Source organism: Panthera uncia, unplaced genomic scaffold (genome assembly GCF_023721935.1).
Source record: "Panthera uncia isolate 11264 unplaced genomic scaffold, Puncia_PCG_1.0 HiC_scaffold_543, whole genome shotgun sequence".
Taxonomy (NCBI): domain Eukaryota; kingdom Metazoa; phylum Chordata; class Mammalia; order Carnivora; family Felidae; genus Panthera; species Panthera uncia.
The window spans coordinates 18,188-32,098 of NW_026059697.1; the positions used below are offsets into that span (position 1 = coordinate 18,188).

General features: G+C 55.2%; 1 protein-coding gene across 1 annotated transcript in view; it reads right to left on the reverse strand.

The window, feature by feature from the left end:
• The window catches only part of LOC125918201 (cGMP-dependent 3',5'-cyclic phosphodiesterase), a 31,437-nt gene extending 18,181 nt beyond the window's left edge, over positions 1-13,256 (reverse strand). Inside the window, exons 1-4 of the mRNA XM_049624234.1 lie at positions 13,095-13,256; positions 9,054-9,142; positions 1,783-1,892; positions 884-939 (exon numbers count right to left, since the gene is read on the reverse strand). Of these exons, the coding sequence (XP_049480191.1) occupies positions 884-939; positions 1,783-1,892; positions 9,054-9,142; positions 13,095-13,241 (402 nt within the window). The 5' untranslated portion in view covers positions 13,242-13,256. The remainder of the gene's footprint in view (positions 1-883; positions 940-1,782; positions 1,893-9,053; positions 9,143-13,094) is intronic.
• Positions 13,257-13,911: the final 655 nt, after the last annotated feature.

Here is a 13,911-nt window from a genome sequence, read left to right on the forward strand (position 1 = left end):
CTCTTCATCTGCCCACGCCCCCTAGTCTGTGCCTTATTGAGGTGGTGCGGTGGAAGCGGACCCCCAATAGTGGCGAATTGGGGGGGCTAAACCTCGGTTTCTAGGACAGGACAATGATTTTGAATGCCCACCTCCCGTATGGGAGAGCAGGAAAGGGAGGCTGAACCAGCCCCACCAGGGTCAGCCAAACCCTGCCGGTGGAGCAGAAACCCGATGAGCTCCGCCAGGGGGCAGCAGAGGGCAGGGGGCGTCTCGGCCTGGGTTCTCTGCCTGACTGCACCCCCCCAACCCCGCCCCCCTGCCCAGGCCGGGCATCCCCACTTCCCACAAAAGCCCCTTCCCCCTCCATCTCCCTCTCCAGGAAGCCCGCCCTGGTCAGCCATGGGGCTGGATGCCTTCCCAGGCAGACCCTCCGGGTGGGCCTCCCCCGCCCCTGCTCCTGAGCTCTGGCCACCGGAATCTGACTGAACTTCTCATACTATCTCTACTTGTCAGGGCCATGTCCATCCATCATTCCTCAGTGTCTTTCAGGCCCTCTGTGGACAAAGCTCTTGGCCCCCAACCCAGCCGGGAGGATGCCAAAGAGGAAGTAAGGTCAGGGTTGCACCAACAGCTCCATGGGGCTGAGAAGTGCAAAAGGGACTTGCACATGTCTCTGGAAGTTGCTGACTGGGCCAGTGACTGCGTCCTGCCCATTCAAGGTAGGGCAGAGTGCTGGGGTGTGGGAGAAGCCAGACTCCTCCTAGACCCCATTTCCTCAACTCCAGCCCAGCTTGCTGTAACACACACACACACACACACACACACACACACCCTAGACAGGCTCCATCCGCTATCCCTCCCTTGGTCTCCACTCCCCCATCCCACCCCACACTGTTCTTACCAAGATGACGGCTGCCACAGCCCCAGCCTCCTTGTCCACCAGCGGCATGACCAGCACTGAGGGGGAGAGGGCAATGAGGTGGTCCTGTGGGGCCAATGAGGCTCAGAGATATGGAGCCAAGCCCCAGGGTGGGGGAGACAAAGACACAGACAGAGAGGCCGGGACAGAGACACAGAAAGACCCAGAGACCCAGAGAGATGGGGGGTCCTGAGGCGGCAACAGAACAACCACAGCAATGTCCCCTGCATGGAAGGAAGCCCCCTCATGTTACAACTCTCCTGTGACCACCCCCAGCAACCCTGAGAGAGCAGGAGGCAGGTAAGGCTGAGCACCCCTATTTTACAGATTGGGAAACTGAGGTCCAGAAAGGGGAAGTGACTTGCCCAAGATCACACAGCAAGTCAGGTCTCCTGACTCCCAGTCTTGTGCACTTTCCACATCGAGACAGAGGACACAGACCTAGAGAGACTGAGACACGAGGCAGAGAGACATGGCGGACAGGGGGTGTGGAGAGGAAGAGAAAGAAAAATAGAGACAGTGACAGAGAAAGCATGACAACAACACAGCCCATCTAGCATGAGACACAAGCACGTGACCACTGCGGCCACTGGCCACTGAGCCCTAGTATGTGCCCGGCCTTTAACATGCGTTATCTCATTTGCTCCTCCTCAAAACACCCCCTCAAGGTAGGTTCTCTCATCCCCATTTTATAGATCAGAAAATCGAGGCTCAGAGAAGTTAGTAGCACAATAGAGAGAGAATTAGATGAGGGGATTGCCGAAGACACAGAGCAAGAGGAAAAAGGAGACAGAGAGATGAAGACAGGGATAGAAGACAGATGGGATCTGGGGAGCAGGGGCACGGTCCCTCCCTGCCCCTGCCCAGTTCCCAGTCCTTACCTTGGGTATCAGGAGCCAGTGGGGCCATCAGTCTGGCCAACGGCTTCCCCGGCAGGTCCGAGGGGCCCAGTCCATTGCAGCCCAACCGCTTCCGGGAGATCACAGCCTCTCTGAAAAGAGGATGTATGTGATCCTACCTCTCAGTCCCTGGATCAAAAAGGTGCAGGCCCCAACCTGGGGATACACAGCAGGCTGGACTCTGCACATCTGCAAGGATCTAGACAAGCTGACCGGCCATAGGGCGGACATGAGGAGGACACAAATAAAAGAGATAGGAACCCTGACCTGTCATGTGGAAGAGGCAGGCAGCCACAGTCTGGCCTCTGGTGCCTCTTTGCTGGTGGGTATGTGAAAGTACCCTGGGGCCCCGTGCAGGTCCCCCAGGGCAAGTAAAGCAAGGGCTCAGAGCTTTACTTTAAAAGGCTGCCTCTTTTAAATCCTGCTGTGGCCACTACTTAACCTTGGGCAAGTGGCCTACCTCTCTGAGCCTCCCAGGGAGAAAGAGTGTGGGGAAGAGGAGAACCCTAACCAACTCAATCCTCAGGAAAGCCATTCTATACACCTGAAACTAGTGTTACACTGCATGTCAACCATACTTTAATTAAAAGAAGGGGGGGGAACATTCTAGAGCAACTTTCAGCACTAAGCACAGGAGGGAGGACTCCAGAGGTAATCGTCGTAACTAAAGTACCCTCCATTCCCTACGTGCCATGCACCATCCAAGCAACTCATAGAGATTGACTTAGAATTCCCAACAATCCTATCAATTAAATATTATCATCATTTCCATTTTCAGGCAGAGACACTAAGGCACTGGGAGTTAGGAACCTATCCAAGATCCCATGGTTAATAAGTGGTAGAGTCAGGATTTGAACCCAGGCAATTGGCACCAGAGCCCATACTCCTAACTGGCTGGTGTGTTTGAACCTTCCTAAAGACCTGAGGGGATGTGAGTTTCCAACGGGATTGGTATGAATGGGTGTAGGTGTGATGGAGGGGCAGCGGGTGGGGGTAGGTGATGTAGGAAGAATGAGTCTCTCTCTGCCCTCACTACACATACCACCCTACCCCCACAACCCGCCTCTAGCTCTTCCTGCTGAATTAAGTGCCTGATTTTTCACCAACTGTCACTCCCTGAGGATTAATTGTCCTGGGTTCCTCATCCCTCACGCTGCCTCCACTTAATTGTGTTTGTAGGAACTGCCTGGCCTGAAGAGAAGAGAAGCCTTGGGGGGCTGGGACTCCAGTGTGTGCATGTGGGGTCACTAAGGGGAGCCAAGCAAAGGCCAGATGAGGAAAAGAGAGGAGGTGGCCTACAAGCCTCCTGATTAGGAGGTCACGGCCTCTAGAGAAATTGAGGACTAAGAGGTTGAGCTTCTTGGTAAAGTTCACGCCACATTCTGAACTGGATCCATTCACTCCTGGCCTCTTGGTTCAAAATCTACAAGACCCAGTGGTGTGTCCCACCTTCTAGCCCTCACACGCTGGGCTATTAGGCTCCGGGAGTGCTAGGCCCCAGCTCTGCCCTGTCCAACTGTGCCAATCACCCCAGGAAGGAATAGGAATCTAGGGTGGCAGGAGGGCAATGCAGCCATGGTCCTGGAGACTAAATTGATAAAGGCGGGGTCTTCATGGAGGCAGGGGCCAGGCCACCTGGAGGCAGGTGACCCTCAGTCAATCCCCTGTTGTCGAACCCACCCAGCCACTTGGCCTCGAACCGTCTGGTTACTAGGCAACCACAAGGTGGCGCTGGTCCCTCCGTTGCTGGTCAGTAAAGGCTGTAGTTTCATCTCTCTGACCCCTGACACCCCTCTTCCCCCAACCCTGCCCCAACCAGGGGCTGGCTGCCTTGGCTTTGCCCTCTACCCCACACCCCAGGAACCTGATGAAGCCTTTCTTCTTTTCTGCACAAAACTCCCTCCTCTGTGCTCATGGCTCCATAACTCTCCAGCCCCAACTCTATGAGCTCCAGACCCCAGATACCCAAAGTCCTCCTGGAAGCCTGCCCTGGATGTCCCGAGGTTGTCAAAGGCACCCAGTCCCAACCTGAGTTTATTCTCTCCACCACCAAAAAGTGGCACAACCATCCCCTGGGTACCTTGTGGCTTGTCCACAAACTGTCCCAGCTACCTCCCTCTTCCTCACTTCCCCCATTCAATGAGTGAATCACCTCCCATGCATCTCTCACAACTGTTCCCCATGGAATTAGTATCAGAGAAGGCTTCCTGGAGGAGGTGATGCTGAGTTGGGTCAAGGCAGGCAGGAAGGGATGTGCAAGCAGATGGAACTGCATGTGTAGAGGCTCAGAGGAAAGAAAGAACATGTGTCTGCCGGATGGCCCAACTGCAAGAAGGTTAGTGTGTCTGGGCGGCTTGGAGCGAGGCTGGAGAGAGCCCTGAGGAGCTGGGCATGATCCTGAGGGCAGTGGGAGCACCAGGAAGGACTTGAGTTGGGGAAAGTAAAGGTCAGGTTTGCTTTCAGGTGCATCAGTTTAGCTGCTGGGTAAAACTCTCACTACAGAGGGAGAATCTGAGAGACTGGAAACCTCTTGTAAGGGAGGGCCTCTGGTCTCAGTGGTCCCTGGTCAGCAGAGGAGAGGCGGGGCTTGGGCAGATCAACCTTGACTGAGCCCACATCTCTCACTGAACACTGGGGCCTCCCGGGAGGTTAAACCCTCAGAAATCCTTAACCTTGGCACCTTGCTCTGCAACCTGCCTTCCCTGGCCTGGCCACATCCCGCGGTCCCAGGCAGGTCTGTGCCGGGCCATGATCACCTCAGCCCACCTCCCATGCAAGCCCTTTGCCTCTGCTGCACCCTTCCAGAACTGTTGTCCCCCTGGAAGTTTTAAAGACACCCACAGACTGGAAGGGGAAGGGGAGGGCCCAGGCTGAGTCTCCTCCACCCAGATGAGGGTGGGTGTTTGTCTACCCTCACACCCCAATGGCTCCTCCCTCAATTTAGGACCCTCTGCCCTGCCTCATCTCCCCTCCTGACGACTCCAGCCTCCTACCTCCACCTGCCAAGCTGATGGTGGGGGTGAGGGGACTTCACGCCAGGGGCCAGCTGTACAGGTTGAAGGCTAATGACTCAGCCCTGGTGCCTGGGTGGTCATGGCTGTCCCAGTGGCGATAAAGACAGATGGGCACAGAGTGAGGAGAGGAACGGGCGTGTACTTTATGACGGTTCTGTTCCTTTAACAATTATTTGTTTAGTGGCAAGAGTGGAGAAAAAGGCTCTCTGTTGGTAGGGTCAAATGGCCTGGAAAGAGCTGAGTGCCCAGGCCCTCTTCTACTCCTCTGAGCCCCTTCTTTGGTGAGGCCCCATCCCCTTTACTGAGCACCCCCCCACCCCACCTCCTAGGGCCTAAATCTCTCTCTGACCTTTCATCTCTCTAGGGGACAAATTATGATTCAGCCCAGAACCTGGACCCTCCCCTCCCCTCCCCTCTCCCAGAATGTGAGACTCCGGAGATGGGAAGAGACTATTTCCTGTGTCCTTTGAGACAAATCAGAGGAACACAGATTCTGTGGTAAAAAAGGACCAGGTCAGCTCTGAGGAAGGAATGTGTCAAGGTTGCCCCCAAATGGTAGCAGAGGGAGACAAGCAGCTGGGGTGGGTGTGGGTGGTGTCTCCGTGGCAGCTGAAAGGCCCCAGACTCTGCCACACTCAGCATTGGGTCACAAGAGGCTTCAAGGTGGCAGGAGACACAATAAGAAGAGGAAGGTGGCAGGGCTGGGGACTGAAATAGGCTGGGAGGTTGAGGGGGCTCCAACAAGAGAGAGACGAAGACTTCCAGGAGGTTCTCCCCTCCAGTTCTTGGAATTCAGAGCTGGACCAGCCCTCAGACATTGTAGTGTCTTACTGTCTCCCAGGAGTGGACAGGGGCCCAGCGCGATCTCAGGACACCCCCCTGGATCCCAGGTCTCCTGACTCCCAGCTCGTGTTTCTTCTTGTGGAAAGACCCATCCCTGAGGGAGGCCGTCATGGCCAGACACCTTTTCTGGAAATTGGATCTTCCTTAGTGTCAGGGAACTATGGAGCGGGCCTCCTAGAGCGCCTCCAGCTGGGCTGTGGGAGATTAGGGAAATGTGGCCGGTTGAGATGGAGCCACACAGGGAAGGGCTTTGCTAGGGACAAGAGGGCATGAGCCAGCACGAGGGGGGCAGGGAACCCAAAACGCTTTGTGAGGATGAAACTGGGCACCTGCGAGCCCACAGGGGTAAGGGGGCAGTGGCAGGAGGGGCCTCCCCATTGTCCCTTGGATGTCTCCCCTGCCTCCCTCATACTACCCTGAGCCCATCCTCTGCCCCTTACCCCCGGGTCCTTATCTGTCTTTATGACCCGACTCTATTCACACCTGCTGCTGTTTGCCAGCCCTGCCAGCCCTCCAGGGTTTCCTGGAGCAGGGCCCCCTCCACTGGGCATCTGCCTCAGCCTTACTTAGCCTGAGGCAGGTGCCCAGTGTGCTGCTGGGGCCAGAACTGCAAAGGTCACCATTGGAAGGACCCTGTACCAAGCCCCATCCATTTTATAGAAAAAGACTGAATGAAGCAAGAAGGGAAGTAATTTTCTCAAGGTCACCCAGATGGGGAAATTGAGACTTGGGGGTGGAGGGCAGCCAGCAACCACTGAGCTCTGACTGTGTACGGGGCACTGTGTATCCATTACATCATGACACCAAAAGACAGGTCCTACTGTTACCTCTGTTTTAGGGATAAGAAAACAGTCTTGGAAGTGGACACAGGGAGGCAGCAATGGGGCCAGGGTAGGATCCAGGCCTATCTGACTCCCATTCCAGTGTTCTTCCCTCTTCCACATACCGAGCTAAGTCTTAGCCCTTGTCTAGGGGGTGGGCTCAACACCAGACACGGAGAGGGCAAGCATAGCACAGATTTCAGAAGACGGGACTGACCTCAACCTTCACCCCCCATCCTTACCAGATTGAAGGAGCTTTGATCTCTGTGTCCCCTGGGATGTGTACTGCCTCACCCCTCTTGCCCCTTACCAGCCTCTCCTCCTCTGACTTCTCTGATTTCTGAGCCCTGTCTCCCAGCAGGCACTCACCTCCCCATGTCCACTGAACTCTGGGCCAATTGCATTGGAACATTCACTTTTTTTTTTTAATTTTTTTAATGTTTATTTATATCTGAGACAGAGAGAGAGAGAGAGACAGAGCATGAGTGGGGGAGGGGCAGAGAGAGAGGGAGACACAGAATCCAAAGCAGGCTCCAGGCTCTGAGCTGTCAGCACAGAGCCCGATGTGGGGCTCGAACCCACAAACTGTGAGATCGTGACCTGAGCTGGAGTCGGTCACTCAACCGACTGAGCCCCCCAGGCACCCCAAGGAACATTCACTTTTAATTGCCTTTTATTTCTTTTTCTTCTTCCCTTCCCCTTCCCCTCTCCTTTCCCCTTCCCCTCCCCTCCCCCCATCCTCTCCCCTCCCCTCCCTTTCCCCCCCCCCCCCTCTCCTCTTCTCTCTTCTTTTGCATCAGCAGCTCTTTCAGTATCCCCTGACCCCCTGCCCCCACAGCAGAAAACCTAAGGGGAACGTTTGCAGGCTCAGAAGGGGCGGAGTAAACCCATCATGCTCCCCTCCTGCTTTCTGAGCGCATGATCCTGCAACCCTCTCCCAGGAAGGCCTTCCTGGGCCACTTTGAGGAAACTTCTTGGACGGAGCAAGCTCATATGAAGCAAAGTTCTTAGCAGTAGGTGTGCTGGCTCAGAGGAGAAAGGGGATTATTACAGCATTCTTTTTCCTTAAGATTCCAAAGACCTTCCAGCCCTATTTTACAGTCTTACAGAAGGGACAGTAGAAGCCAGAGAAGGCATGGCCGGCTTGGTTCACACAGTCCTTGAAGGGAGGAGTTATCAGGAGATAACTGAAGGGGAGAGTGTCACTCACCACCCACACCATGGGGGAGCCAAATGGGAGAACAGGAGGTGGGAAAGCTCTTGGGTTGTTGGAGAGGCACCGGCCCCTTCCACGGGGAAGGGCTAGAGAGAGGCCAGCATCCAGGAATCCAGGGTCCCAAGTACCAGGAGGAGCCTCAAAACCACCCACATCCCTAGCCTCAGGAACCTCTGGCATCCCTAAACAGCAATTCTTTCCATGGCTTCTGTGAAAGGAGAGCGTCTCGCCAGTCTCAGCTACCACCTGAAAAAGCCACATTGCTGGACTGCTTGGCCTGTTGGAAAAGCCCTCCTCTTCTAGTAACACCCCCACTGGTGCCCACTGGGCCCTCAGCTCCCGGCCTAGTGCTCCCTGGGCCCATGATGGCCCTGCAGTGCTTACGAGGCAGTGACCATGCCCTCCGTGGCCTGCCTTCCTCTGGACCAGCACTCTTGCCTGTCAACACTTTCTCATCTGACAAGCTCCACTTCCCCTCGCTGTCTCCCAAATGGCCAGGAGCCAGGAGACGGTGTCCCAGGCCTGCCTCTGTCTCACACCAGGTATGTGGCCTTGGACACGTCTCATGATGTTTGCCCATCTGGAAGATAAGGAGGTTGAATTCAATAGGCTCAGAGGTATCAGGGGACCACAGAGCACTGAGCCCGATGTTCCTAAAGTCAGCGATTCCAACATTCTATCATAACAAAAGTAAAACCAGACCTTTAGCACTTCTTATGGATTCAGTTTTAAGGGCTGTGTTAAGCTCATTTAATTCACCCCCAACAACCCCATGAGATAAGTACTATTATTATTGCCATTTACAAACAAGAAAACGGAGGCACAGAGAGGTTGAATACCTTGCCCTAGGCTATACAGCTAGTAAAAGGGAACTGGGATTTGAACCCAGGCAGTCAGGCTCAGAACCCACAGCAGGACACTGTCTCTGATCTCCTTCTCCCTGCTCTCACATACAGGGTTGACACCGTGTGCTCCCGCAGGTCCAGCATTCTGTGATTCTGTGAGAACTTCCCAGGCAGTTCTCATAGCCTGCTGGGTTCTAACTGATAAACTGCAGCCCTGACCTTCTGAGACTGGGCTCTGAGGAGGCTGCAGCAATTTAGAAGAGCTCCCCAGGTTTCTAGAAGAAAACCTACCAGTTGGCCCTTTCCCTGTGCTGTCCACTGCCCCAACACAACATGAGAAAAGACACTGCTTCTCCCCTCTGGGGGGTGTCAGTGACCCAGCCAAGGAACCCCAGCTGGCAGGGAAGCTGAGGTCAAGGTCAGGTGGGGGAGATCAGACTGGATGACTTTGGAAGGTCCCCCAGGCCTGAGATCCTTGACTGTGCTAGAGGCAGTGGGGTGCAAAATAGCTCACCGGACTTTCCCCTCCTGGGGCAGCTCGTGGGGGGGGTCCTCACACACCAGCCGGGACTCCCCATCCAGCAGGTAGGTGTAGACAGTCTCCTAGGACAGAAGGCACTCATGAGACCCTATACAGAGCCCTCCCAGCCGCCCTGTCCCAGCCCAGACATGGATCTGGGTGACAAGGTCACAGACCCTCTAGGAGTGGGATCAAGCATCTGTTTGTTTTTACTCCCCAGGTGATTCTAACATGTAGCCATGGTGGAAAAAGTCCCTTATGAACTTATACCTCGCCCTCTCCTCTTGGAGGGGGTTCTCTGGGCAGGCAGTGACCCGTGACCCTGCAGGCTTTCCTTGTCTATCACCCCAAATCCAAAGTGCTGGGGAAAGAGTCTAAAGGACTGAAGGTGCAGACAAATCTCACCCACCACCCACCTCAGTTTGCTGGGACTCTAGCCTCAGCAAACAACTGAGTGGTCTACTCAGGGCTAAATGCCAAGAGGGGCTCAGAACACCCTGGAAGAGTCCCTCCTACCTCAGAGACACAAATAATTCTACAAGAAACCACACACTGTGACTCAAGCCAGAAGGACTTCCCGGAGGAAGTGACCTTACATCTGTAACTACAGTAAAAATGAAACACATTCTGGGAGTCGGTGAGGCACAAAGAGTGGCTTCTGGGCCAAGTAGCAGGCAGGCAGTGTAAAGAGCACAGAGCATTTATGGAACTGACAGGGGAGGCAGGGGACACAGGAGGTTGTCTTAGGGTCAGCAGGGCCTATAAACATTTGGAGGAGACTGCTGTGAGCCCTGAGAGAGAGGAGCAGGTGCGCATTTTGGAGTGATCACTCCCCAGAGTGAGATCGAAGCTCTCTTCGAAGCTTGTCAAGTCTTCAGCTTGTCAGTCTGCCTTCCCCAAGGGCCCAGAGCCATTTTGGCCTCGGTTGTAGGCCATGTCTTGGCAGAAGTGGTTGCCCTCACAGCAACCCCACTGCCCCACGGGTGAAAAATCGACATCCCCTCCAAACAGGACTGGTCACCCCGAGGGATCCGTAACCAGCTCATTCAGCCCAGCCTCACTGAGCGCCCCACCATGCACACTCTGGGTGCGGAGGGAGGGAGACCCAGAGGCCGGTGCTGTCCAGAAGACCCCGAGGGGTACGCACACGCCCAGGTAAGTATCCCGAGGAGCGCTGTTTTCTTGGTGCGGGCAGGCAGGTCTCTCCTCTCTGCTGCGCTACCAGGGAGGGCTTCTGGAGGAGATGACACTGGAGCCAGGCGCTGAAGGCCCACCCGTAGTAAGTGTGCCAGTAAGTGTGGAATCCCTCTCAGCTGAAGTAACGGCCCTTCTGCCACTGTGGGTGTCCACAGTCCTGCCAGCCACTCTTGTTGTTTTTGGCTGCCCCCACCTCCCAGCCCCAGTTCCAGTCCTGCTTCCAGAGAACCTGAACCAGTTCATTGGTGGTATGGGCTGGGGATGATAGGGCCTGAGAAGGGTGACAGGGGCAAGTCACAGGCCAGAACTGGAGGCCCCTTGTCCTCCAGGGTAAGGGTCTAGGCTGGGAGTTTAGGGATGGAGAAATCAGTGGGAGGGAGGCCTCTCCTCATCTATATCCAGCCTCCTTCTTGTCCTCCAATCCTTGCAGCAGCCTGGGAGGGGCCTGAGGGATTTGGCCCAAAGAGGTTAAGAGACCACCCGGCACATAGGGTCACACAGTGAGTCTTCCCCGGGCAGAGAGAGAGGTGGGTACACAAGGGGTGGGGAGCCTGGGAGGACAGATCCTCATCACTTCCGGATGTCCCTCTATCTCCCACCCCCTCACTCTCAGCCCTCTGGGTTAAAATTAGCTGAGTTTATTGGAGAGAAGGAGGGAACCATTTCAGACACATCAGCACCATCTGCATTCGGGGCTGCCTGCCACAATGGGTGCTGATGAGGGAGCCAGGTGCCAGAGGCTCTCCTCACCAAGGAGGAGTATGGAGACCCCTCCCCCAGCGCCCCACCCCTCCCTGGGGGCTGAGCTGACACCTCCATCTCCCTCCCTCCTCTGAGGACTGAGTAGACCGCCCATCTGCCCTTCCCCCCACCCCCACTCCACTGGGGGGGGGGGCAGACCAGACCCACCCCTTCCAGTCCCTGCCCCCATTCTCTGGGAGCAGACCAGACCTTCCATCTCACCCCATTTCCTGGGGGCAGAGCAGACCCTCCCATCTTCCCCTACTTCCAGGCGACAGGCCAGATGTCCCCTCCCCATCCCTGCCCCCACTGTCTGGGGGCAGACCGGACCTCTCACCTACCCACCTCTCCCTGGGTGCAGATCCTCCCATCTCCCCCCACTTCCTGGGGACAGGTCAGATGCCCCCCCCCATCCCTGCTCCCACTCCCTGGGGACAGACTAGACCTCTTGCCTACCCACCCCTCCCTGGGTGCAGATCACACCTCCCATCTCCCCACCCCTCCTGGGTGTGTGTGGGGGGGGAGGGGAGGGACTGAGACACTCCATGCAATTAAAGCAGGGCTGCCCAAAGTCAGGGCTTCCCTAGCTCATACAGGTCTCTTGGATGAGTTGAGGTAGACGTGTCCCATTGTCCCAGGAACCTAACTGTCTGAACCACAGCTGTCTCCCAAACCCCCAGCTTTGGAAATACAATTAATCCAGTACAGGGCATCTACACTGGCACAACCACCAGGCACCCTGCCTATGAAGATGTAGCCAGTCACCTCCTCTTACCCCTCCCAGGACAGTCTCAATGGCCACAGAGGGGCCCAGGGCAGCCTTACAGATGCTGACCTGCTAACCTCTCCACCCCCTCCTTTCCAGATGTTTCTCCACCCCAGGCCAGATGTTGCCTCAGTCCTACCCTTCTCTGGGAGGATTTATTTTTGGGCTCAAACACACCACCCACTTCCTACCAATTTCACACTCAATAAAGCTCACTCATTAGCCCTCCTCCAGGGCTCTGAACTTCTAGAAGGTTTGAGAAGGCAGAGCAGAGGAGAGAGAATGGGGATGCTTAGGTGCCAATACCCCTTTGTCCCTGTCATGCTGTGTGACCTTGGGTGAGGTGCCTTCCCTCTCTGGGCCTCTAGTGGTTCATCCATCAAGTAGATTCAGATATGATAGGCTTGCAGGGGTGGAGGTGGGGGTGGAGGATGTCACGTTTTGGCAGAGGCTGACTCTGGCTGGTGTCTAGAGTAGGGGAGAGAGGATTCCAGGCTGTGGGACCCAGTTGAGGCATCTCTTCCTCCTGGAAGTCTTTAGTGCTCCTTTGGCAGGTTCAGACGGTGCTCCCCTTCCCCCCACTAGGCTGACAGCTGAGATAGTGCTGCTCCAGGTCTTCAGGGCAAGTTTACTTGTCCTACAGCCTAAGGTGTGAGCAGTAGCCACTGGAGCCAGGTTGGGGAATGACTGGGGGGCAGCTCAGGAGGGGCACAGTTCCCTTACCAAGGCACTCTGAGCCCAGACAACCAAGGGGACCAGGGCCCAAGCAGCCACCCTCCACCTGCCCCTAATCTGCAATCATCCGTGGTATTGGGGCAGGTGAGAGAGAAGCCTAAAGGTTTCTAGAGGTCACCTTGTCCAGCTTCCTATCTCCAGGCAGGACACTTTAACTTCACACGACTCACTCAATAAAGCTGAGCCTCATTCTAGCACCTCTGGAATGGGATCTGGGATCAAGGAAGTTCTTCTGCATGTCTACCCTCAACCCCTCCAGCTATATATTTTAAAGCCCACTTGACTCCACTATGTTCTAGCTATTATCCTAGGAGAATCCTTTCCATTGTCTGAGACATGATCTTTCCAATGAAGTTCTAAGTCCCTTTCTGTCTCTGATATTCCAGAATTCCTATGTAAGTTCATTCTTTGGGACTTAGCTTCAGCCCTTCTCTTCCAGAATGCCCTCTCAGAACACTTACCCAAACCCTTCCCTTCCCTGCGAGAATCCTCTGGGCAGGGATCCTGCCTCTTCCTACTCAACTCTGTGTGAGGTACACAGTAAGGAGCTGGGCAAAGATTTGGGAGGTGGGGAAAGTGTGGGGCAAGGCACCTACCACTTTGGGGAGCACAGCTGAAAGGGCCTCCTTGACAGCCCGCTGGAAGCCCGCGATGTGGATGACAGAGCCCAGGCTCAGCAAAGCATCCTGGAAGAGAGAAAAGGGCAGTGAGGGTTTTCTCCAGGCAGGCCAGGGCAGCCCCATCTGCCCAGACAGCTATGAGGACAAAGTCCCAGCTTAAACCAGAGCCCAAGTCTCTCAGACACTTAAATCCCAGGATCTTAAAATCTCAGAATCCAACAAGTCTTATGGCCCTAGAGTATCCAGGTCCACTCATCTTACAGATGGGAAAAGGGGGCTCAGAGAAGGGCCAGGGGCTTAGCATGCTCACAGTGAGTCAAGAGGCCAAGTTTAGATTAGCTCCCAGGCCTCTTGTCCTTTAGCCAAGGACAACTCTGGCATAGTAGGGAAAGCACAATCTTCCATATTAAAACAAAGCAAAACAAGCAAACAAATAAAACCTCAATTTGAATCCTGGGAGCTAGAGAGAGCCCATGGGGTGCATGAGCCCACAAGGTGAGAGAAATACAGTTGGGCCAGCCCCTGGCAAGACAGTGGGGGAAGAAGAAGTCAGCCTTGACTGCCTCACAGCTTTCCCATCCCAGGAACAGGCCTTGTCCTTGGAGAGCCGGAACAGAAGAAAGGTCCACGCTTCTCACTCTATTAACTTGGCCAAGCCACAGGGATCAAAAAGAAAGGTAATGGAACAGGGGATCCAGGGCCAAGGCAGGCTCATGACTCATACCGTCCACTCAGCCATGCCCTCCCCACAAGCCCTTGAAGTTCCTTTCTGTGGATGGCTGGGTCTGTGTTC